General features: G+C 46.2%; 1 protein-coding gene across 1 annotated transcript in view; it reads right to left on the bottom strand.

Annotated features, from left to right (window-relative positions):
- Nucleotides 1–23,562, bottom strand: part of bcas3 (BCAS3 microtubule associated cell migration factor) — a 244,269-nt gene that overhangs the window by 21,643 nt on the left and 199,064 nt on the right. Inside the window, exons 18-20 of the mRNA XM_072457138.1 lie at nt 15,122–15,246; nt 12,331–12,496; nt 11,850–11,947 (exon numbers count right to left, since the gene is read on the bottom strand). Coding sequence (XP_072313239.1) covers nt 11,850–11,947; nt 12,331–12,496; nt 15,122–15,246 — 389 coding nt within the window. The remainder of the gene's footprint in view (nt 1–11,849; nt 11,948–12,330; nt 12,497–15,121; nt 15,247–23,562) is intronic.

Here is a 23,562-nt window from a genome sequence, read left to right as displayed (position 1 = left end):
CAGTGGAGGTGGCACAGTGGAGGTGGCGCAGAGGAGGTGGCCCAGTGGAGGTGGCACAGTGGAGGTGGCACAGATGAGGTGGCACAGAGGAGGTGGCACAGATGAGGTGGCAGAGAGAAGGTGGCACATTGGAGATGGCACAGAGGAGGTGGCACAGTGGAGGTGGCACAGTGGAGGTGGCGCAGAGGAGGTGGCCCAGTGGAGGTGGCACAGTGGAGGTGGCACAGTAGAGGTGGCACAGAGGAGGTGGCCCAGTGGAGGTGGCACAGTGGAGGTGGCGTGGCGGTGCAAAGAGGAGGTGGCACAGAGGAGGTGGCACAGAGGAGGTGGCACAAGAGGAGGTGGCACAGAGGAGGTGGCACAGAGGAGGTGGCACAGTGGAGGTGGCACAGAGGAGGTGGCACACTGGAGGTGGCACAGTGGAGGTGGCACAGAGGAGGTGGCCCAGTGGAGGTGGCACAGTGGAGGTGGCGCAGAGGAGGTGGCAGAGAGGAGGTGGCCCAGTGGAGGTGGCGTGGAGGTGGCAAAGAGGAGGTGGCACAGAGGAGGTGGCACAGATGAGGTGGCACAGATGAGGTGGCACAGATGAGGTGGCACAGTGGAGGTGGCACAGAGGAGGTGGCACAGAGGAGGTGGCCCAGTGGCACAGAGGAGGTGGCCCAGTGGAGGTGGCACAGTGGAGGTGGCGCAGAGAAGGTGGCACAGTGGAGGTGGCACAGGGGAGGTGGCACAGATGAGGTGGCACAGTGGAGGTGGCACAGAGGAGGTGGCACAGTGGAGGTGACACAGTGGAGGTGGCGTAGAGGAGGTGGCCCAGTGGAGGTGGCACAGTGGAGGTGGCGCAGAGGAGGTGGCACGGGGGAGGTGGCACAGTGGAGGTGGCACAGAGGAGGTGGCACAGTGGAGGTGGCACAGTGGAGGTGGCACACTGGAGGTGGTACAGAGGAGGTGGCACACTGGAGGTGGCACAGTGGAGGTGGCACAGAGGAGGTGGCACAGTGGTGGTGGCACAGTGGAGGTGTCGCAGAGGAGGTGGCACAGAGGAGGTGGCTCAGTGGAGGTGGCACAGTGGAGGTGGCGCAGAGGAGGTGGCACGGAGGAGGTGGCACAGTGGAGGTGGCACAGAGGAGGTGGCACAGTGGAGGTGGCACAGTGGAGGTGGCACACTGGAGGTGGCACAGAGGAGGTGGCACACTGGAGGTGGCACAGTGGAGGTGGCACAGAGGAGGTGGCACAGTGGTGGTGGCACAGTGGAGGTGTCGCAGAGGAGGTGGCAGAGAGGAGGTGGCACAGTGGAGGTGGCACAGAGGAGGTGGCACAGAGGAGGTGGCACAGTGGAGGTGGCACAGAGGAGGTGGCACACTGGAGGTGGCACAGTGGAGGTGGCACAGAGGAGGTGGCCCAGTGGAGGTGGCACAGTGGAGGTGGCGCAGAGGAGGTGGCAGAGAGGAGGTGGCCCATTGGAGGTTGCGTGGAGGTGGCAAAGAGGAGGTGGCACAGTGGAGGTGGCACAGAGGAGGTGGCCCAGTGGAGGTGGCGCAGAGAAGGTGGCACAGTGGAGGTGGCACAGGGGAGGTGGCACAGATGAGGTGGCACAGTGGAGGTGTCGCAGAGGAGGTGGCACAGAGGAGGTGGCACAGTGGAGGTGGCACAGAGGAGGTGGCACACTGGAGGTGGCACAGTGGAGGTGGCACAGAGGAGGTGGCCCAGTGGAGGTGGCACAGAGGAGGTGGCCCAGTGGAGGTGGCACAGTGGAGGTGGCACAGAGGAGGTGGCACAGTGGAGGTGGCACAGATGAGGTGGCAGAGAGAAGGTGGCACATTGGAGATGGCACAGAGGAGGTGGCACAGTGGAGGTGGCACACTGGAGGTGGCACAGTGGAGGTGGCAAAGAGGAGGTGGCACAGAGGAGGTGGCACAGAGGAGGTGGAACAGTGGAGGTGGCACAGTGGAGGTGGCACAGAGGAGGTGGCCCAGTGGAGGTGGCACAGTGGAGGTGGCGCAGAGGAGGTGGCACAGTGGAGGTGGCAAAGAGGAGGTGGCACAGAGGAGGTGGCACAGAGGAGGTGGCACAGAGGAGGTGGAACAGTGGAGGTGGCACAGTGGAGGTGGCACAGAGGAGGTGGCCCAGTGGAGGTGGCACAGTGGAGGTGGCGCAGAGGAGGTGGCAGAGAGGAGGTGGCCCAGTGGATGTGGCATGGAGGTGGCAAAGAGGAGGTGGCACAGAGGAGGTGGCACAGTGGAGGTGGCGTGGAGGTGCAAAGAGGAGGTGGCACAGAGGAGGTGGCACAGAGGAGGTGGCACAAGAGGAGGTGGCAAAGAGGAGGTGGCACAGAGGAGGTGGCACAGAGGAGGTGGCACAGAGGAGGTGGCACAGTGGAGGTGGCACAGAGGAGGTGGCACACTGGAGGTGGCACAGTGGAGGTGGCACAGAGGAGGTGGCCCAGTGGAGGTGGCACAGTGGAGGTGGCGCAGAGGAGGTGGCAGAGAGGAGGTGGCAGAGAGGAGGTGGCCCAGTGGAGGTGGCGTGGAGGTGGCAAAGAGGAGGTGGCACAGAGGAGGTGGCACAGATGAGGTGGCACAGATGAGGTGGCACAGATGAGGTGGCACAGTGGAGGTGGCACAGAGGAGGTGGCACACTGGAGGTGGCACAGTGGAGGTGGCACAGAGGAGGTGGCCCAGTGGAGGTGGCACAGTGGAGGTGGCGCAGAGAAGGTGGCACAGTGGAGGTGGCACAGGGGAGGTGGCACAGATGAGGTGGCACAGTGGAGGTGGCACAGAGGAGGTGGCACACTGGAGGTGGCACAGTGGAGGTGGCACAGTGGAGGTGGCACAGAGGAGGTGGCACACTGGAGGTGGCACAGTGGAGGTGGCACAGTGGAGGTGGCACAGAGGAGGTGGCACACTGGAGGTGGCACAGTGGAGGTGGCACAGTGGAGGTGGCACAGAGGAGGTGGCACACTGGAGGTGGCACATTGGAGGTGGCGCAGAGGAGGTGGCACAGTGGAGGTGGCAAAGAGGAGGTGGCACAGAGGAGGTGGCACAGAGGAGGTGGCACAGAGGAGGTGGAACAGTGGAGGTGGCACAGTGGAGGTGGCACAGAGGAGGTGGCCCAGTGGAGGTGGCACAGTGGAGGTGGCGCAGAGGAGGTGGCAGAGAGGAGGTGACACAGTGGAGGTGGCGTGGAGGTGCAAAGAGGAGGTGGCACAGAGGAGGTGGCACAGAGGAGGTGGCACAAGAGGAGTTGGCAAAGAGGAGGTGGCACAGAGGAGGTGGCACAGAGGAGGTGGCACAGAGGAGGTGGCACAGTGGAGGTGGCACAGAGGAGGTGGCACACTGGAGGTGGCACAGTGGAGGTGGCACAGAGGAGGTGGCCCAGTGGAGGTGGCACAGTGGAGGTGGCGCAGAGGAGGTGGCAGAGAGGAGGTGGCCCAGAGACTCCGCCCTGACTCCGCCTCGCGCTCGGCTGCTTCTCGGACATAACGAGCGCATTTCTAATTGGACGTTAATGCAAATGCCACGACTCTCTCTCCCATTATGCGCCCGAGCTCAAACGTTGGCACGGGGAAACGGCGGCGGTCCCTCGTCACGGCGACGCGCCCACATCGCCCTGACACTCGGCGAGGTCGTTAGCACTAATTTGAGAGAAGATTTCCTACCAGTTCGACCCCGGGCGGCGCGGAGTCGTGGGCGGCGGATGAGCGTAAACGCCGCGCGGGCCCCGAGCGCTTCTCGCCAGAGTTAATTACACATTTGAGCGTCGGTAATGATGAAAAGATGTGGGCCCCGCAGACCAGGGGCCGGGCCGGGTTTAGTGTGTGGCCATCCGTGAGCCCGGGCCCTTCTCCGGCCGGAGTCGGGGCCCCGGCCGCTCCTCTTGCACGTGTTATTATTGAATTAGAGGCAGTTTTGGGGTGTCAGCTAATTGGTCTGGCACGCTGGCATGTCCCGGGGCGCGGACGGTGTGGCTGCCGCCGGACGGGGGGGAGGGGGCGGGGCTCGGCGATAAGAAGAGCGGTGACCTTTGAACCCAAGAGAGCGTGGACTCCTCAGGAACCTCAGAGTTTGTGCAGTGACGTCATCGAGACAATGATTTATGTGGGTTATGTCAAGATTATTGGATCGATCAATAACTGTGATTATTCAAGTTTAATCATAAGAACTGAAGAAATATGAATCGTGACAGTATTTTGAGTCCGATACATAGTCTAAATGTTAATAACTGTATTTTATCAGGCAGTCTTTATCGCTTTTAACTTTATTTTGTCTTTCAGAAACATTACATTTTGTACAGTCACGTCTTAGACCACGAGAATGACTCAATAATCGAGAAGAATCGTTAAATTGTGATGTTTTTTCTCACAATAATCGTTACACTAAAGCGTGATATTGTGACGTCCATAACCACAATAAAGGTCCCATATTACATACACTTTTGTGGATTCAATCATTTAAAACAGGGGAAGGACTGAACCCACAGAGTGTTCCCGTCTCCGCCCAGAGTTTACGATTCTCCTACGATCGGAATACGAAAGATTTACATCCAAAACGCACGATGAAGTGAAGAACTCGGCGTTTTCACTTCCGAACACGAGAAAAGTGGTATTTTCCAAACTGTACGTGACAAATGTTTCATGACACATACATACATAATAATATACATACATAATATCTTCAGAGCGTCGCTAGCTCGTATGCTAACGGCAGAGGGGGTGATAAAGGCCACTTCACCTCCGCTCACGGCGATGCAATCCTCCACGCTCGGACCGAGAGAACCACGTTTGTCTGATTTTTCTACCGTTTTTTTTTAGACGTCAGACACAGAGTTACACCAGTTTTATATTTGAAATCAGACCGTGGAGGCTCTCTCTCTTTTTGGAAGCGCTTTGAGCTGATGCACGAGCACAATTTTACCCCAAACCAAACGTTGTGACGTCATCTTAAAAGTCACAAACGAGACAACATCAGATAAAACAGCAGTAAAAAGGAGGAAGTGTGATCTTTGCTGTTTCTACTGCACATTCACGGTGATAATTGTGATTATGAAAAAGAAATGAGATTTTTTAGTAGAAACTGTGCAAACAAAAACATGGATGACACAAACTGCACCAACAATAACGGACTGGACCGACATCATAATGGACAAAAATCACATACGGACTGAACTTGGACATGGACAAATTCAACATAAACTGGACAAAATGAGACTCACATTATGGATCTGGTGATTTAACCTTGTATTTCATTTCCATCTGGATCCATTATTCTAAAAACATCTCAAACAATACACACTTTTCCTCTGGTACCGCCCACTCAGCACTTATTTTTTTTTAATTAGGCCCGAGCGCCACAAGCTGGCGAGAGGCCTATTAATCTCGTAAGGCCGTGCAAAGCACGGCTGCGAAAGTGCGCACATTGTGCGCACGAAATCGAGCATGAAGCGCTCGCCCACTTCCAAACACTCACTAACGCACTCCTTCACTCACGCACGCCCCGTGCATACTAATTAGTAGTAGGAAAATGGAACATTACCGTTGTAAACGGGCGAAGCCCGTGCAAAAGTGCGCACTAAACGAGCACTTTACATTTGGGATGACGACCCCATATAAAGCACTCATTTGCGCTAAGTAGCTCACGAATACGTTCCCCATCTCTTGCATGTTCCGTGCATATAAGCATGTAATGCAAAAATTGAACATTATTACTGTATAGAGGGCCAAAAACACAAAGTGGGCGGAGCCCACTCAAAATTAACGAAAGTACCCGTCAGTGATCAGGGACCCACACCATGAGGTAGGAAAGCGCGAGCGCTTTCAGAAAATGTATAGTTTATGATATTTGAAAAATGGGAAACATTGTTTTCGCATCGGAATATTATTCTTTCTTTCTTCTCGGGACCAACCCCCCAATTTTTCACCCAGTGAACATTGACCAAAAGTCACAAAAATTTGCACACCTCTAAAAATCGTGCCTCTCTACATTCTGGCTATTTCCCTTTTCTAAAATAAAAAAATTGGCGCGTCAGCGCCCCCAAATGTACCAAAAATGCATTGAGAGATAGGAAATGACCCAAAAAAAATCGGATCGTAGAATCATGAAATTTGGCGCAGAGGTAGATGGTGACAAGAGAAGTAAAAAATATTATTACGGCAACGCCGTCCACCCAACCAAATGTCGGCCATATTGGTTCAAAAATGGCTAAGCATGACTCTGGAGTTTTTCCAAACGTCGTACTTTTACGAACTCCTCCCAGGGCGGTGGCTCTAAAAAGCTGAAATTTGGTGAAAATGCTACTGAGGAGTGGGACATCAAAAGTTATTCAAATTACATTGATACTTGTCACGGTCTCTGAGCGGCGAAGCCGCAAACTTTAGCTAGAATTTCAGAAATCTCCCAAATTTAACATTTCTGCCGTTTGCGCAGATAAAGTCCGAATTGCGTCAAATTAGAATCAGTGGTTAAACTCTTTGCGCTAAACGTACTTGAAGTGAAATTAATTAATTTGGCACCACAGCGCCCCCTACAGATTTTATATGGAGGTTAAATGTTTAGTTTTGCAAAATTTTATGAAATTTGACACAAAACTCAATTTTGGCCCCATCAAAAAAGTCAATGAGACCCATGTCATAATTGTTATGGTTTTGCCGTAGCGATGACCGAAACCTCCCATGTTATTCCAATGGGGAAATCACCAGAACATGTTTACACTTTAGACTTTCACAAACTCCTCCCCCTCAGGGCGTTAGCCCTATTAACCTGAAATCTTCAGGACCATCAAAAGTTATCCACATTTTCATTCAAAGAGTCACGGTGTCTGTGCGGCAAAGCCGCACATTTTGCCAAGAATTCAGAATAAAATTGCTTTTTGATGGTAAAACAAAGGGGAGAAGATGTGACAGCGTCACAGATTCAGCAGTAGGCGTAATAAAAGGACAATTGGGGCGCGTTAGCCCCGCCCCCTCCTCTTGCGGCGTGGCGGCGGTGTGGCGGCGGCGTGGCGAGGGCCGATCATTGCCGCTTGCAGCTATATTTTTATTTATTTTTCTTCAGCCGTTGTTGTTGACAATGTTACTGGACTGTATATTTATTCACACACAAGTTCTAATTACTCTGTGTTTTTTCTTTCAATAAAAAAGAATAAAAAAAACAAAAAACTGTAAAAATATGTGATAATTGTGGACGACTCGAAAACGCTGAGATTCAGGTTCAGATTTTACATTTATTGTCGTCAAAAGTGGAGTATTATGCAGCGCGATGTTTGTGTCGAGTGATAAATGAAAGTTACAAACGTTCAGAAGGAAATGTTTAAATTCCACGGTGAAATGAAACGACGCGACAAACGGGTTCCACTGGTCAAACCGGCGTAAAAAAAAAAAACGAAACTCTTTTCCCGACATAAAGCGCCGCCGTCGAGGGACACGCGATAATGGAGCTCCGAGTTGCACTTTAGAGGATATGAAGCAGAGGAATGAGGGCAGTATCTGTGCGAGTATCTGAGAGGAAACGCAGTGTCCGGGGGGCGCGGGGGGGCCGCAGGGGGGGCGCGGGGGTCCCAGCTCGGCATGTGGCACCAATAAGAGCCCAAACACACACAAACACACACACAAACACACACGAGTGCACAAGGGTCAGGACCGCTTTATAACATGTAACCTTTATATTAACCAGAGGAGTCCAGGGGGAGGGGCCAAGAGGGAGGGGCCAAGAGGCAGCAGAGTTCACCACGGTTACACGTAAATACAAACAAACAAACAAATAACTCCGACGCTCTCGACATGGAGCGTTTAAGGACTTCTGCAGAGCGTGAAGTCTGGAGGACGAGGCATTTATATAAAACGGTCACATCAAGTACTTTTTTACTTCAAAATAAAAGCACAATTTATCATGGAAGAAAAAACCCGGTTTAATGTTTCCTATGTGTGGTTTAAAAGTGTAAAAGTCATCAAGACACCGAGGTATTTGTATTTATGAAACACTTGGATGATGTTCCATGAAGAGTGGCCCTGGAACCTTCTCAAAGTCTGAAGACATGAGATTAACTGAAGGAGTGAAAGAACTGCAACTACAAACTCTCTCTGTAGGAGCAAGAGATACTTAAAGTGAATAAAAATAATACAAATACATGTTAGCGTCAGAGACATTTTCACCAAAATCATTGAGATGAATAGGACGGGCCACAAAACTGACCCCTGTGTTCCCGCACAAACACTGATCTAATGTCTGATATAGAAGAAACAATAAATTATTACTAAAATTAAAAGTACTAAAGTGGATGAATGTTGTGGTATTGCACAAATGTGTACAATTATTCATTAAAGTGCAGATATTTTATCTCCTTCATATCGATTTGTAAAGTTTTTTTTCTTCATATTTAATTGTATTTTGCCTTATTACAAAAATCTCCTTCAGAATCAATGTTCTGAACATTAACAAGCTGAACATAGACCATTAGAAACCACTGACTCTCAATTCAGATTCAGTCAACATATATTTATACAACGTATGCAGTACACACTACACGGGGGGGCTGCAGGGGGGCCGCAGGGGGCCAGTGTTTCTGAGTGGGTTTAATCAGGCAGAACGCCATAAGAAGAAACATACAAGACCGAGAACAGCAGGGGGCGCGTGACGGTGGCGCATAGGACGCAACAAGTGCAATACACAAATACACAAATACACAGAAGCGCTGCTGGAAACAGAGGTATGGAAGTACAAATGAGGCTGAAAGTACTGTATGTTTGTGTGTGTTTGTGTGTGTTTGTGTGCAGTGTATGTTTGTGTGTGTTTGTGTGCAGTGTATGTTTGTGTGTGTTTGTGTGTGTTTGTGTGCAGTGTATGTTTGTGTGTGTTTGTGTGTGTTTGTGTGCAGTGTATGTTTGTGTGTGTTTGTGTGCAGTGTATGTTTGTGTGTGTTTGTGTGCAGTGTATGTTTGTGTGTGTTTGTGTGCAGTGTATGTTTGTGTGTGTTTGTGTGCAGTGTATGTTTGTGTGTGTTTGTGTTTGTTTGTGTGCAGTGTATGTTTGTGTGTGTTTGTGTTTGTTTGTGTGCAGTGTATGTTTGTGTGTGTTTGTGTGCAGTGTATGTTTGTGTGTGTTTGTGTGCAGTGTATGTTTGTGTGTGTTTGTTTGTGTGCAGTGTATGTTTGTGTGTTTGTGTGTGTTTGTGTGCAGTGTATGTTTGTGTGTTTGTGTGTGTTTATGTGCAGTGTATGTTTGTGTGTTTGTGTGTGTTTGTGTGCAGTGTATGTTTGTGTGTTTGTGTGTGTTTGTGTGCAGTGTATGTTAGTGTGTTTGTGTGTGTTTGTGTGCAGTGTATGTTTGTGTGTTTGTGTGTGTTTGTGTGCAGTGTATGTTAGTGTGTTTGTGTGTGTTTGTGTGCAGTGTATGTTTGTGTGTGTTTGTGTATGTTTGTGTTTGTGTGTGTGTTTGTGTGCAGTGTATGTTTGTGTATTTGTGTGTGTTTGTGTATGTTTGTGTGTTTGTGTGTGTGTTTGTGTGCAGTGTATGTTTGTGTGTTTGTGTGTGTTTGTGTTTGTGTGTGTGTTTGTGTGCAGTGTATGTTTGTGTGTGTTTGTGTTTGTGTGTGTTTGTTGTTAGTGTATGTTTGTGTTTGTTGTCAGTGTATGTTTGTGTGTGTTTGTGTTTGTTTGTTGTTAGTGTATGTTTGTGTTTGTGTATGTTTGTGTGTGTTTGTGTGTGTTTGTTGTTAGTGTATGTTTGTGTTTGTGTGTTTGTGTGTGTGTGCAGTGTATGTTTGTGTGTTTGTGTGTGTTTGTGTATGTTTGTGTGTGTTTGTGTGCAGTGTATGTTTGTGTGTTTGTGTGTGTTTGTGTATGTTTGTGTTTGTGTGTGTGTTTGTGTGCAGTGTATGTTTGTGTGTTTGTGTGTGTTTGTGTGTGTTTGTGTGCAGTGTATGTTTGTGTATTTGTGTGTGTTTGTGTATGTTTGTGTTTGTGTGTTTGTTTGTGTGCAGTGTATGTTTGTGTGTTTGTGTGTGTTTGTGTATGTTTGTGTTTGTGTGTGTGTTTGTGTGCAGTGTATGTTTGTGTGTGTTTGTGTTTGTGTGTGTTTGTCGTTAATGTATGTTTGTGTTTGTTGTCAGTGTATGTTTGTGTGTGTTTGTTTGTTGTTAGTGTATGTTTGTGTTTGTTGTCAGTGTATGTTTGTGTGTGTTTGTTTGTTGTTAGTGTATGTTTGTGTATGTTTGTGTGTGTTTGTGTGTGTTTGTGTTTGTTTGTTGTTAGTGTATGTTTGTGTTTGTGTGTGTGTGCAGTGTATGTTTGTGTGTTTGTGTGTGTTTGTGTATGTTTGTTTGTGTGTGTGTGCAGTGTATATTTGTGTGTGTTTGTGGTCAGTGTATGTTTGTGTGTGTTTGTGTTTGTGTGTGTTTGTTGTTAGTGTATGTGTGTGTGTTTGTGTGTGTTTGTGTGCAGTGTATGTTTGTGTGTGTTTGTGTGTGTTTGTGTGTGTTTGTGTTTGTTGTCAGTGTATGTTTGTGTGTGTTTGTTGTTAGTGTGTGTTTGTGTGTGTTTGTGTGTGTTTGTGTGCAGTGTATGTTTGTGTGTGTTTGTGTGTGTTTGTGTGTGTTTGTGTTTGTTGTCAGTGTATGTTTGTGTGTGTTTGTTGTTAGTGTGTGTTTGTGTGTGTTTGTGTGTGTTTGTGTGCAGTGTATGTTTGTGTTCTCGGTGAATTGTGCGTTGAACCGAGCGGACAAACACGTCCCGGTAAATAAACTAAATAAAACGTTTGGGGGTAAAATCTCCATCGATGTGTCGAGCAAAAGGTGGTTTGGTTCTTTTTTTACACATTATTATTTTTTTAGTAGTCGATTAGTCATTATTTTTATTGCACGTTGATATTTTTGAATACATTTTAACCCAAATACAGATATAAATGTGGTGATCTGAGGCTTCGACATATCAACAAATCAAAGTGTGTTATTGATGAAAAACTAAAAAATATCAATTATTTTGTGTCATTTGGATTTAATAATGTCTTAGTTTTGGTCATAATTATTACAACTCATCGTCACAGCCCCAATGAGTGAAGCGAGAAGTCAAATGTGTTTTCAAGTACAAGTATGTGGTCTGAAAAGTGCAGAAATACATGACGAAAAATGGGCAAATTCACCAACATAACATCATAATTCCAGTAAAAGTGACGCAGCTCGAGACATAAAACTGTCGTTTGTGTTTTCGTTTGTGGACTCACCGGCCACAAGATACTGGTAGTACTGGACCTCCAGGAGATACTGGTAGTACTGGACCTCCAGGAGATACTGGTAGTACTGGACCTCCAGGAGATACTGGTAGTACTGGAGCAGGAGATACTGGTAGTACTGGACCTCCAGGAGATACTGGTAGTACTGGAGCAGGAGATACTGGTAGTACTGGACCTCGAGGAGATACTGGTAGTACTGGACCTCCAGGAGATACTGGTAGTACTGGACCTCCAGAAGATACTGGTAGTACTGGAGCAGGAGATACTGGTAGTACTGGACCTCCAGGAGATACTGGTAGTACTGGACCTCCAGGAGATACTGGTAGTACTGGACCGCCAGGAGATACTGGTAGTACTGGACCAGAAGATACTGGTAGTACTGGACCTCCAGGAGATACTGGTAGTACTGGACCTCCAGGAGATACTGGTAGTACTGGACCTCCAGGAGATACTGGTAGTACTGGACCTCCAGGAGATACTGGTAGTACTGGACCTCCAGGAGATACTGGTAGTACTCATAGTGGTAGTACTCACCGGCCAGGAGATACTGGTAGTACTGGACCTCCAGGAGATACTGGTAGTACTGGACCTCCAGGAGATACTGGTAGTACTCATAGTGGTAGTACTCACCGGCCAGGAGATACTGGTAGTACTGGACCAGGTCTGAGGACATGACCAAAGGGTGGTGAGCGCTGAAGGGCGGCTGCAGCTCGTTCCACTGCGGCGTCCTAAATACACAAATATGGAAATATGATTGTTTTCTGGTTATTAAAGATTGTGAACTGCTTATTTTGTGCAGTTTCAAAACACATAAACCATAAATTGCCGGGATCGCTGTGACGCGTGGCTCTATTAGCGTAGGGGTCACGTTGCCTTAAGGCTTCATTTATTCATGTTTTCATTGTTCAACATCTAAAAAAGTGTCGTTTTTCAAATATAGACATGTTTTGAGGTTTGAAAATGTGAAAAACTACAACCACGGAGACCAAAAGTATGTTTAAAAGCCGTTTAAAGACGTAGGACTGTTGACCGTAACCATAGCAACCTCAGGACCGAGATGTTTGAAGCCTCAGAGAGCTCGGGAGTGGAACCCCTCGCCTCCTGGTCGTACCTGGTGAGGGTCCAGCAGGCCCGGGGGCACGTGCTCAGCTCCAGGGCCGTGTCGTCGCTGATTTTGGGGGCGGTGCTGAGGGGCCGCGGCTCCAGGACGTGCTCCACCAGGTTTCCATAGCAACTGAGGATGTAGAGGGAGTCCACCACCGACTGCCTGGACTGGTCTGAAGTGAGAACAACAGAAGGGAACTGTGAGGAACGACGTGTGACGGAGGAACGACACGTATTGTGCCATTGGCGTGTCCTTGTTGTGCCCTTGTTGTGTCCTTGTTGTGTCCTTGTTGTGTCCTTGTTGTGTCCTTGTTGTGCCCTTGTTGTATCCTTGTTGTGCCCTTGTTGTGTACTTGTGTCCTTGTTGTGCCCTTGTGTCCTTGTTGTGTCCTTGTTGTGCCCTTGTTGTGTCCATGTTGTGTCCTTGTTGTGCCCTTGTTGTGCCCTTGTTGTGTCTTTGTTGTGTCCCTGTTGTGTCCTTGTTGTGCCCTTGTTGTGTCCTTGTTGTGCCCTTGTCGTGCCCTTGTTGTGTCCTTGTTGTGTCCTTGTTGTGTCCTTGTTGTGCCCTTGTTGTGTCCTTGTTGTGTCCTTGTTGTGCCCTTGTTGTGTCCTTGTTGTGCCCTTGTCGTACCCTTGTTGTGCCCTTGTGGTGTCTTTGTTGTGTCCTTGTTGTGTCCTTGTTGTGCCCTTGTTGTGTCCTTGGTGTGTCCTTGTTGTGCCCTTGTTGTGTCCTTGTTGTGCCCTTGTCGTGCCCTTGTCGTGTCCATGTTGTGTCCTTGTTGTGTCCTTGTTGTGCCCTTGTTGTGTCCTTGTTGTGCCCTTGTCATGTCCATGTTGTGTCCTTGTTGTGTCCATGTAGTGTCCTTGTTGTGTCCTTGTTGTGTCCTTGTTGTGCCCTTGTTGTGTCCTTGTTGTGCCCTTGTCGTGCCCTTGTCGTGTCCTTGTTGTGTCCTTGTTGTGCCCTTGTTGTGTCCTTGTTGTGTCCTTGTTGTGCCCTTGTTGTGTCCTTGTTGTGTCCTTGTTGTGCCCTTGTTGTGTCCTTGTTGTGCCCTTGTCGTGCCCTTGTCGTGTCCATGTTGTGTCCTTGTTGTGTCCTTGTCGTGCCCTTGTCGTGTCCATGTTGTGTCCTTGTTGTGCCCATGTCGTGTCCTTGTCATGTCCATGTCGTGTCCTTGTTGTGTCCATGTTGTGTCCTTGTTGTGTCCTTGTTGTGTCCTTGTTGTGCCCTTGTTGTGCCCTTGTTGTGCCCTTGTTGTGTCCTTGTTGTGCCCTTGTCGTGCCCTTGTTGTGTCCTTGTTGTGCCCTTGTCGTGTCCATGTTGTGTCCTTGTCGTGTCCATGTTGTGTCCTTGTTGTGTCCTTGTTGTGTCCTTGTTGTGCCCTTGTTGTGTCCTTGTTGTGCCCTTGTCGTGCCCTTGTTGTGTCCTTGTTGTGCCCTTGTCGTGTCCTTGTTGTGTCCATGTTGTGTCCTTGTTGTGTCCTTGTTGTGCCCTTGTTGTGTCCATGTTGTGTCCTTGTCGTGCCCTTGTTGTGTCCATGTTGTGCCCTCATTGTGTCCTTGTTGTGCCCATGTCGTGTCCTTGTCATGTCCATGTCGTGTCCTTGTTGTGTCCATGTTGTGTCCTTGTTGTGTCCTTGTTGTGCCCTTGTTGTGTCCTTGTTGTGCCCTTGTCGTGTCCATGTTGTGTCCTTGTTGTGTCCATGTATTGTCCTTGTTGTGTCCTTGTTGTGTCCTTGTTGTGCCCTTGTTGTGTCCTTGTTGTGCCCTTGTCGTGCCCTTGTCGTGTCCTTGTTGTGTCCTTGTTGTGCCCTTGTTGTGTCCTTGTTGTGTCCTTGTTGTGCCCTTGTTGTGCCCTTGTTGTGCCCTTGTTGTGCCCTTGTTGTGTCCTTGTTGTGCCCTTGTCGTGCCCTTGTTGTGTCCTTGTTGTGCCCTTGTCGTGTCCATGTTGTGTCCTTGTCCTGTCCATGTTGTGTCCTTGTTGTGTCCTTGTTGTGTCCTTGTTGTGCCCTTGTTGTGTCCTTGTTGTGCCCTTGTCGTGCCCTTGTCGTGTCCATGTTGTGTCCTTGTTGTGTCCATGTAGTGTCCTTGTTGTGTCTTTGTTGTGTCCTTGTTGTGCCCTTGTTGTGTCCTTGTTGTGCCCTTGTCGTGCCCTTGTCGTGTCCTTGTTGTGTCCTTGTTGTGCCCTTGTTGTGTCCTTGTTGTGTCCTTGTTGTGCCCTTGTTGTGTCCTTGTTGTGTCCTTGTTGTGCCCTTGTTGTGTCCTTGTTGTGCCCTTGTCGTGCCCTTGTCGTGTCCATGTTGTGTCCTTGTTGTGTCCTTGTCGTGCCCTTGTCGTGTCCATGTTGTGTCCTTGTTGTGTCCTTGTTGTGCCCATGTCGTGTCCTTGTCATGTCCATGTCGTGTCCTTGTTGTGTCCATGTTGTGTCCTTGTTGTGTCCTTGTTGTGTCCTTGTTGTGCCCTTGTTGTGCCCTTGTTGTGCCCTTGTCGTGTCCTTGTTGTGTCCTTGTCGTGTCCATGTTGTGTCCTTGTTGTGTCCTTGTTGTGTCCTTGTTGTGCCCTTGTTGTGTCCTTGTTGTGCCCTTGTCGTGCCCTTGTTGTGTCCTTGTTGTGCCCTTGTCGTGTCCTTGTTGTGTCCATGTTGTGTCCTTGTTGTGTCCTTGTTGTGCCCTTGTTGTGTCCATGTTGTGTCCTTGTCGTGCCCTTGTTGTGTCCATGTTGTGCCCTCATTGTGTCCTTGTTGTGCCCTTGTCATGTCCTTGTTGTACCCTCGTTGTGTCCTTGTGCCCTTGCGTCCTCACCTTTCTCCCTCTTGATGTTGGGGTTGGAGAGGAACCAGGACCTGGAGGAGGCGAAGAGCGCGGCGACGCAGAACTCTCCTCCGCTCGACTTACTGGGCGAGATCTGCGGAGGCGGCTTGGATTTACTGAAACACACACACAAAAAAGCAGAAAAACAAAACGTTAAAAACAGTTGAAAGTCACGTCCGTCTGCTGAACGTCAGAGTTTAACCGCCGCTGACAGGTTTGTTCAAGATAAACGCTTCAAACTCGTGTCAAGGTGAAAACGGCGACTCCCGACGGAACATGACGCACTGCGGTTTCGGCTGGCGCTGGAATTTAGGGGATTTTGCCGTTTGCAAATTCATGTTTTGTCCACATTTGTTGAGTTATGATAAACTGCAGGAGAACAGTGGGATTCTGTCGCCGTCTCCGCTTTAAGTGCAAAACAGTGTGTTCTTCTGTAAATGGTCCAGACACAAAAGAATCATTGACTGAACCAGAACGACTTGCCAACAATTAAGTTTAATATTACATCAAAGTCAGAATTTAAAAATAAATGCAGTTTTACAACCAAAACAGAACAAAAAATTGAATCTAAATCCAACAGGGCTGCAAAAAATAAAGAATCTTCGTCGTATTTTGATCATTGCAATCATTATTTTGACTGTACAGACTCTGAAAAACATAAGAAAGAACTTTTTATGACAAAAACTGTGACATTATTAAATCAAAATGGCAAAATTGTCCTCAAACTTGAAAATATTCTCTATCTAGAATCCTTCATCCACCACATTTCCACATTTATTTGGCTGTTTAAGTCGTTAAAAAGTCTCAAAGTGCAACAATGGATCAACAAACCACTAAAGTGTATGATTCTTTGTTATAACAGATGAAGAACGGGAACGACGGAATCTCAGGTCAAAACGTACGTCTCACTTGACTTTAAACGATGTGCGTGGAACATTAAACAGACGAGGCAGAACCAACCGACGGTCAAAGGACTTTAATAAAACGCAGACAACTAGAAGACGTATTTAACGATCACTGATTACAATGACTCTTACAGATTATCATATTTTCCGGACTATAAGTCGCACCGGAGTATAAGTCGCACCAGTTAAAAAATGCATAATAGAGAGGAAAAAAAACATAAATACAGTATTTTCTGGACTATAAGTTGCACCTTTTTTCATACTTTTGGCCAGGGTGCGACTTATACTTCTATTTATACTTATATACTTATACTCTGGAGCGACTTATATGTGATCTTATTTGTTATTTTCACACTTGCAACCGCATTTAATACTCCAGTGCGACTTATATATGTTTTTTTCTTCTTTATTATGCATTTTTTGGCTGGTGCGACTTATACTCCAGTGTGACTTATAGTCCGGAAAATACGGTAAGTTGCACTGGAGTATGAAATGCGGTTGCAAGTGTGAAAATAACAAATAATACCACATATAAGTCGCTCTGGAGTATAAGTATATAAGTATAAATAGAAGTATAAGTCGCACCCCAGCCAAAACTATGAAAAAAGGTGCGACTTATAGTCCGAAAAATACGGTACACGTGTTTTATTGTGAAATTTCCTCTCATAATGTTCAGATATCATGTCACGTTTGCTGAAAAAGCTTGTAAATGTCCGATGTTCAAGTCTGTAAAATGAACCACAAAAGTGAAGAAACATCACTTGAACTTTGATGTATTTCCATTTAAATCCGTTATTTTTGTTCAAATACATATATTATATATATTTGCCTCGATGTCATAACTGGGCGTATCTTTCTGCGATCTGGTCCGAGCGTCCCCGTCCCGCAGGAGCCCCGTCCAGAACCCAGGGCTCATAAATGTGCATGACCTTCTCTTTATCGGAGCCTCGTGTCCCGCTTCCTGCCGCTGCGGCGAATTTATCGGCTGTTATTGGATTATTGTTCATGTCGGGAGCAGAGGAGGAAGTTTAGGCTGAAGCCAAAGCCCCTCATATGGGAACCATCAGAACAGAAGCCCGGGCCGAGCCAGGCCGTCCGGAGACACCGCCCAAAACCGGACGCGGGGGGGAGAAAAGACGCCGCGGGGGGAGAAAAACGTGAGGCCGAGTCCCGGTGGAGCGATTTGAGGAGGCGTGTGCGTGTTTGAGACCGTTATTATATCATCAGACCCTGAATCCACGAACGGTTCCGGGACAAATACGTGATGTGAGGATATGTGGTCCAAGTATCGTGGAGTGACAGGCTTTAGGGCTCAAAACTCTGGCCGTGGACGTCATGGATGGATATCACAACTATACAGACGTGTGGGCGGGGAGAGGGGGGAGGTGAAAATGGGATGTTTCAGAGCACTTTCAGACACAGTATCGTAGTTGCAGGACAACACAGGATTATACAAGTGAAATAACGATGAGGGAAAACTGTTTTTAGTAAAAAAAAAAATTAGGATTGTGAATCTGTAAAAAGACAAATTGTATTCTTTACTTTCTCATTTTATTCTTTACTTTCTCATTTTATTCTTTATTTTCTCATTTTATTCTTTACTTATCCTGAGTTTTCACTGGTCCCGCCCAGTTGTGTTTCTGTTTTGTTTTTTTCTTGATTTTTCTTTGTATGCGTTTGTTTCTTTAAATGTTCCAGCTTGTTGCTTTATGTCAAAAAAAAAAAAAATTGAAAAAAACAGTTTGCAGTCCTTTTTACTCTATAATATATAATGTAAAAGCAAATATAAAAAGGCATTTTGTTGGACGAGAACTATATGGAAACAACTGCCTGTGGTCGAAAGAAGTGAAACAGCTCAAACAGAAACATGTTTTCCACTCTAAAATCGGCCACCACCACCATTATTATTATTTGTTTCATTATTTTTTTATAATTTTTTTCATTATTAGCATTATATATATATTTTTCCAGGATGGCATGGGACGTGTGGCCTTTGATTGGCTGTTTAAGGTTAAGGTTGAGCAAAACGCTGAAACGATAAGTGAAAGTCAACTGATTTATATATAAATTATATAGTACTTCAAAAGACATAAAAACACTTCTAAAAACATTGAAATCTGCTGCTTCACTGTTTTCTCTTGTTGCGGTGAAAAACCGCAACAAGAGACCAAGAGACCAGGTTTTTCACTTCAATAAACCAATAATCCCCTTTTTATTTAAAACATGATTGGACGAACACGTTTACGGTGGGTGTTTTTAACGAGCGTCTGCGTGTGGCGTTGTGGGATACGAAGCGCGAGCGAACGTAAAGTCGATGGAGGTCGCCGGGGGAGTCGTCGTGGGTTTTTCCGGGTGTTTGTGGCCGATGAAACCAATATATGCTTCTAATTTAAAGGTGTTGATACTGGCGTTGGCGCGGCAACGGGACGATTATCGTACAATTGTGCTCGTGTGTCGCCCGTGAACTGGAGATGACGTCATTGTTTCGGCCATATTGGTTTTTCAGTAATGTGAGTAAAATGACCTTTAAAGCCTATAAAAACCTGGAAAACATGACGCCACTCCACAGATCTGTATAGTAATGCTACGTTAGGGCTTTTTCATGTCAAACGAGACACATTTTGCTTCTTTTTTTTCAGATTTTTTGTTTTAAACTACGACATTCACATTTTTACCGCAAACTGCAATATTAATCTAAAAAGTCGTTATAACGGAAACTTATAATGACTTCCTGTTCAAAAACTGCAGTGCTGATGAGCCCCGCCTCTTCACAGATAATAATATAAACTCCGCCTCTTCATTGTAACGTTTCACTGTAAAAAGCAGCGGATTTTAATTTAATTTAATGTTTATATTCTTGATTTTTTTTGTACTGACACGTATCACAACTGTGCAGACATGAGGGCGGGGACAGGAGGGAAATGACACAGCTTTACTAAGTTTGAGGAAGTTTGTGGAAGTTTGAAGGAGTTTGAAGAAGTTTCTAGAAATTTGAAGAAGTTTGTGGCAATTTGAAAAGGTTTGACAAAGTTTTACTAAGTTTGCTGAAGTTTGTGAAAATTTGAAGAAGTTTGACGAAGTTTGTGCATGTTGTGCTTTGTTCGTACGCACACTTTAATCAAGACTTACATGTAAAGTTTTCTTGTAACTTGAAACACGCTCAAAGCCAAAACGTAAAAGATTTCATGCAATCAAACCATCTCCATGGAGACAACACGACATGAACTCAAACCCAAACCGCCTTTGACCCGTCGCATATTTCCAGCGAATCTTAAATCTTCAGATTCAATTTCCCGATTTCAACACGTCCTTTTCCCCGCCGCTTCCTGGCCGCGCCTCCTCTTTTAATCCGCCCGTGATTGCGTTCGGGAAGTGACTCGTGTCCGAAGAGGAACTATTTGAGCGATCATCTCAGCACCTCCGTTCCGTACCGCGCTTGTGCGTCCGCTACACATCAATTATTCACTATATAAAGAGCCTATTGATTCGCCACGAGTCGACGGACCAGATTCTATGACCGAACTTAGCGTCGTAGCGTTGGCCGATGATGGACGCGTTACTGGCAAAGCGCTCGCTCGGCTTTACCCTGTCAGCGCTTCATAAATTACTTGGAGGATGCGAGAAGATGTTGAGGTCTTTGTTTGAGTTTTGAAAGGCGGGTCAAAGGAAACGGGTGGTAAACTTATGAGGTTGTGCGGGGGGGAATGAAATATTTGTAGAAAGAGAAGATGAAAGAGTTCTAGTTCCACTACAACAGTCCAAAAAAAGTAATCTCTTGATATTTGTGATGTTTTAAAGCAGAAATAAGTTACGTTTTTCACCTTATTGAGCGTGTTTGTAAGTGTGATGGAGTTTGTAGCGTCCTTTACTGCCCCCTGCTGTCTCTGAGCGGAAAAACAGCCGTGGAACGTGTGCGAACTCTCCTGAGAAACCCTCGCTCGTTTTTTTTTTATATTTGACAATGTTAAATAGTTTTGTACCGACTTATTATTAGGATGAAGAAATAAAGAAAACAGGTGTATTTTCAGACTGTATTCTCACAACGGAGCAGCAGGGGGAGCTCTTTCTGCAGAGTGAGTTCTGCTTTAACATCGAAGAACTGCTAAATTTTAATACAGAAAGTAATGGAAATGTTCAAAAGATTTCAAAATGGTAGATTTAACTGCGTCGACAGTCTGTATTTGAAATGACGCCGTGAAGAGACATTCAGCAAATACTACTGCACTATGATTCACAAGGTTTGATTCGTTTTGTTTTGTTTTGTTTCCGGTTTTAATGAAGTTTTGTCTCATGTTTAGTTTTGTGTTTCTTAAATCTGAGTTTGTTGCTGTCATTTTGCCATGAATTTTATATTTTGTCTTTTAAACGTAAACTAAAGCTGTGTGTGTGTGTGTGTGTGTCTGTGTGTGTGTCTGTGTGTGTGTGTGTGTATGTGTGTGTGTGTGTCTGTGTGTATGTGTGTGTGTGTGTGTCTGTGTGTGTGTGTGTGTGTGTGTGTGTGTCTGTGTGTATGTGTGTGTGTGTGTGTCTGTGTGTGTGTGTGTGTGTGTGTGTGTGTGTCTGTGTGTATGTGTGTGTGTGTGTGTCTGTGTGTGTGTGTCTGTGTGTATGTGTGTGTGTGTGTGTCTGTGTGTGTGTGTCTGTTTGTATGTGTGTGTGTGTGTGTGTGTGTGTGTGTCTGTGTGTGTGTGTCTGTGTGTGTGTGTGTGTCTGTGTGTGTGTGTGTCTGTGTGTGTGTGTGTGTGTCTGTGTGTGTGTGTGTGTGTGTGTGTCTGTGTGTGTGTGTGTGTCTGTGTGTGTCCTGTGTGTGTCTGTGTGTGTGTCTGTGTGTGTGTGTCTGTGTGTATGTGTGTGTGTGTGTGTCTGTGTGTGTGTGTGTGTGTGTGTGTGTGTCTGTGTGTGTGTGTGTGTGTGTGTGTGTCTGTGTGTATGTGTGTGTGTGTGTGTGTCTGTGTGTGTGTGTCTGTGTGTATGTGTGTATGTGTGTGTGTGTGTCTGTGTGTATGTGTGTGTGTGTGTGTCTGTGTGTGTGTGTGTGTGTGTGTGTGTCTGTGTGTATGTGTGTGTGTGTGTGTCTGTGTGTGTGTGTCTGTGTGTATGTGTGTGTGTGTGTGTCTGTGTGTGTGTGTCTGTGTGTATGTGTGTGTGTGTGTGTGTGTCTGTGTGTGTGTGTCTGTGTGTGTGTCTGTGTGTGTGTGTGTCTGTGTGTGTGTGTGTGTGTCTGTGTGTGTGTGTGTGTGTGTGTCTGTGTGTGTGTGTGTGTCTGTGTGTGTCCTGTGTGTGTCTGTGTGTGTGTCTGTGTGTGTGTGTCTGTGTGTGTGTGTGTGTCTGTGTGTGTGTGTGTGTGTGTGTCTGTGTGTGTGTGTGTGTGTGTGTGTGTGTCTGTGTGTGTGTGTGTGTCTGTGTGTGTCTGTGTGTGTCTGTGTGTGTGTGTGTGTGTCTGTGTGTGTGTCTGTCTGTGTGTATGTGTGTCTGTGTGTGTGTGTGTGTGTGTCTGTGTGTGTGTGTGTGTCTGTGTGTGTGTGTGTGTGTGTGTGTGTCTGTGTGTGTGTGTGTGTCTGTGTGTGTCTGTGTGTGTCTGTGTGTGTGTGTGTGTGTGTGTCTGTGTGTGTGTCTGTCTGTGTGTGTGTATGTCTGTGTGTGTGTGTCTGTGTGTGTCTGTGTCTGTGTGTGTGTGTGTGTGTGTGTCTGTGTCTGTGTCTGTGTGTGTGTCTGTCTGTGTGTGTGTATGTCTGTGTGTGTGTGTCTGTGTGTGTCTGTGTCTGTGTCTGTGTCTGTGTCTGTGTGTGTGTGTGTGTCTGTGTCTGTGTGTGTGTGTCTGTGTGTGTGTGTGTGTGTGTGTGTGTGTCTGTGTCTGTGTGTGTCTGTGTCTGTGTGTGTGTGTGTGTCTGTGTCTGTGTGTGTCTGTGTGTATAACTGGACAATTGAATAAAAACAGAGATGTTCCGCACCAGATTAAAGCTACAGCTTGTTTCCATTTGCAAGAATAAATTATATTTACTCGGTCACAATGAGAACAAGTCACAAAGTCCAACTCTCTGACCCAAACAACACAACAACAACATCACAACAACAACATCACGTTACATCACGTGAACTGAGACGCTCCAAAGTGAATTTCCCTTTCATTTCCCCAAAAAACTTTATTTTAAATCAATATTAAGCATTTAAACTGAAGTTGTGTGTATGGAATAATATCCATAACAAGCTTTATCAGTCCAAAAACACATTTAAAACTTAAAATCCTGACAAACATTTTATCCAAACTTTTAAAAAGCCATTTATAATGTTTCAGAAACACTTTTGTCACTTAAAAATGTGTGAATAAGTATTTTAATAAAGGAAATGTATCTTGAATAAGGCATTTCACAGCCTTAATAAAAGAGTTAACTGTAAACAAGTGGAATGTATTATTATTATTATGTATGTATTTAATATGATTATCATTAGGCGGGACCAACCCGCCTATTTTTCACCCAGTGAACATTGACAAAAAATGTGCACACCTCTAAAAATCATGCCTCTCTACATTCTGGCTCCTTTTTATACATTCAGTTTTTTAAATGGGCGCGTTAGCGCCCCCAAATGTACAAAAAATGCATTGAGATATTAGAACTGGCCAAAAAAAAAATCAGAGGTAGATGGTGACAAGAGAAGTAAAAAATATTATTACGGCAACGCTGCCCGCCCAACCAAATGTCGGCCATATTGGATCAAAATTTGCTAAGCATGACTTGGAGTTTTTCCAAACGTCGTACTTTTACGAACTTCTCTCAGGACGTTGGCCAGAAAAAGCTGAAATTTTGTGAAAATTGTGTTGAGGAATGAGAATTCAAAAGTTATTCAAATTACTTGGATTTGGATATCTGTCATGATCTCATGATCTCATGATGTGCAGCAAACTCAAGCTACAATTTAGGAAATTTCACAAATTTAACATTTCTGCCGTTTGCGCAGATTAAGTCCGAATTGCGTCAAATTTGAATCAGTTGTTGCCCTGAACCTATTTTAAGTGAAATAAATTAATTTGGTGTGACAGCGCCCTCATATTTTATATGGAAGGTAACATTTTAAATTTTTCGAAATTTTACAAAATTAGGCACAAAATTCCATTTTGGCATCCCGGTCAAAAAAGTCAATGAGACCCACGTCATATTTGTTACGGCGTAGCCGTAGAGATGACAGAAACCTCCCATGTTTTTTCCAATGGGGAAATCGCCAGATCTCTGAAATGTGAACATGCTGAAACTTTATACTTTTACAAACTCCTCCCAGGGCTTTGGCCCAATTAACCTGAAATTTGGTGAGACTCATCTTCAGGGGTGGACCATCAAAAGTATCACAGACTTTTCCCTTCATATGTAAAGCAAAGGGGAGAAGATGTGACAGCTTCACAGATCCAGCAGTAGGTGTAATAAAAGGCCCCCTCCGTGGCGAGGGCCGATCATCGCCGCTTGCGGCTATATTTATTATTATTAATAATAATAATAATAATAATAATAACTTTTATTTATATGGTGCTTTTCA

Source organism: Eucyclogobius newberryi, unplaced genomic scaffold, assembly GCF_026437365.1.
Source record: "Eucyclogobius newberryi isolate DKJ021-1_F unplaced genomic scaffold, fEucNew1.0.hap1 SCAF_10, whole genome shotgun sequence".
NCBI classification, from domain to species: domain Eukaryota; kingdom Metazoa; phylum Chordata; class Actinopteri; order Gobiiformes; family Gobiidae; genus Eucyclogobius; species Eucyclogobius newberryi.
The sequence above is the reverse complement of the archived record's forward strand: the minus strand, read 5'-3'. Positions and strand labels throughout refer to the sequence as shown.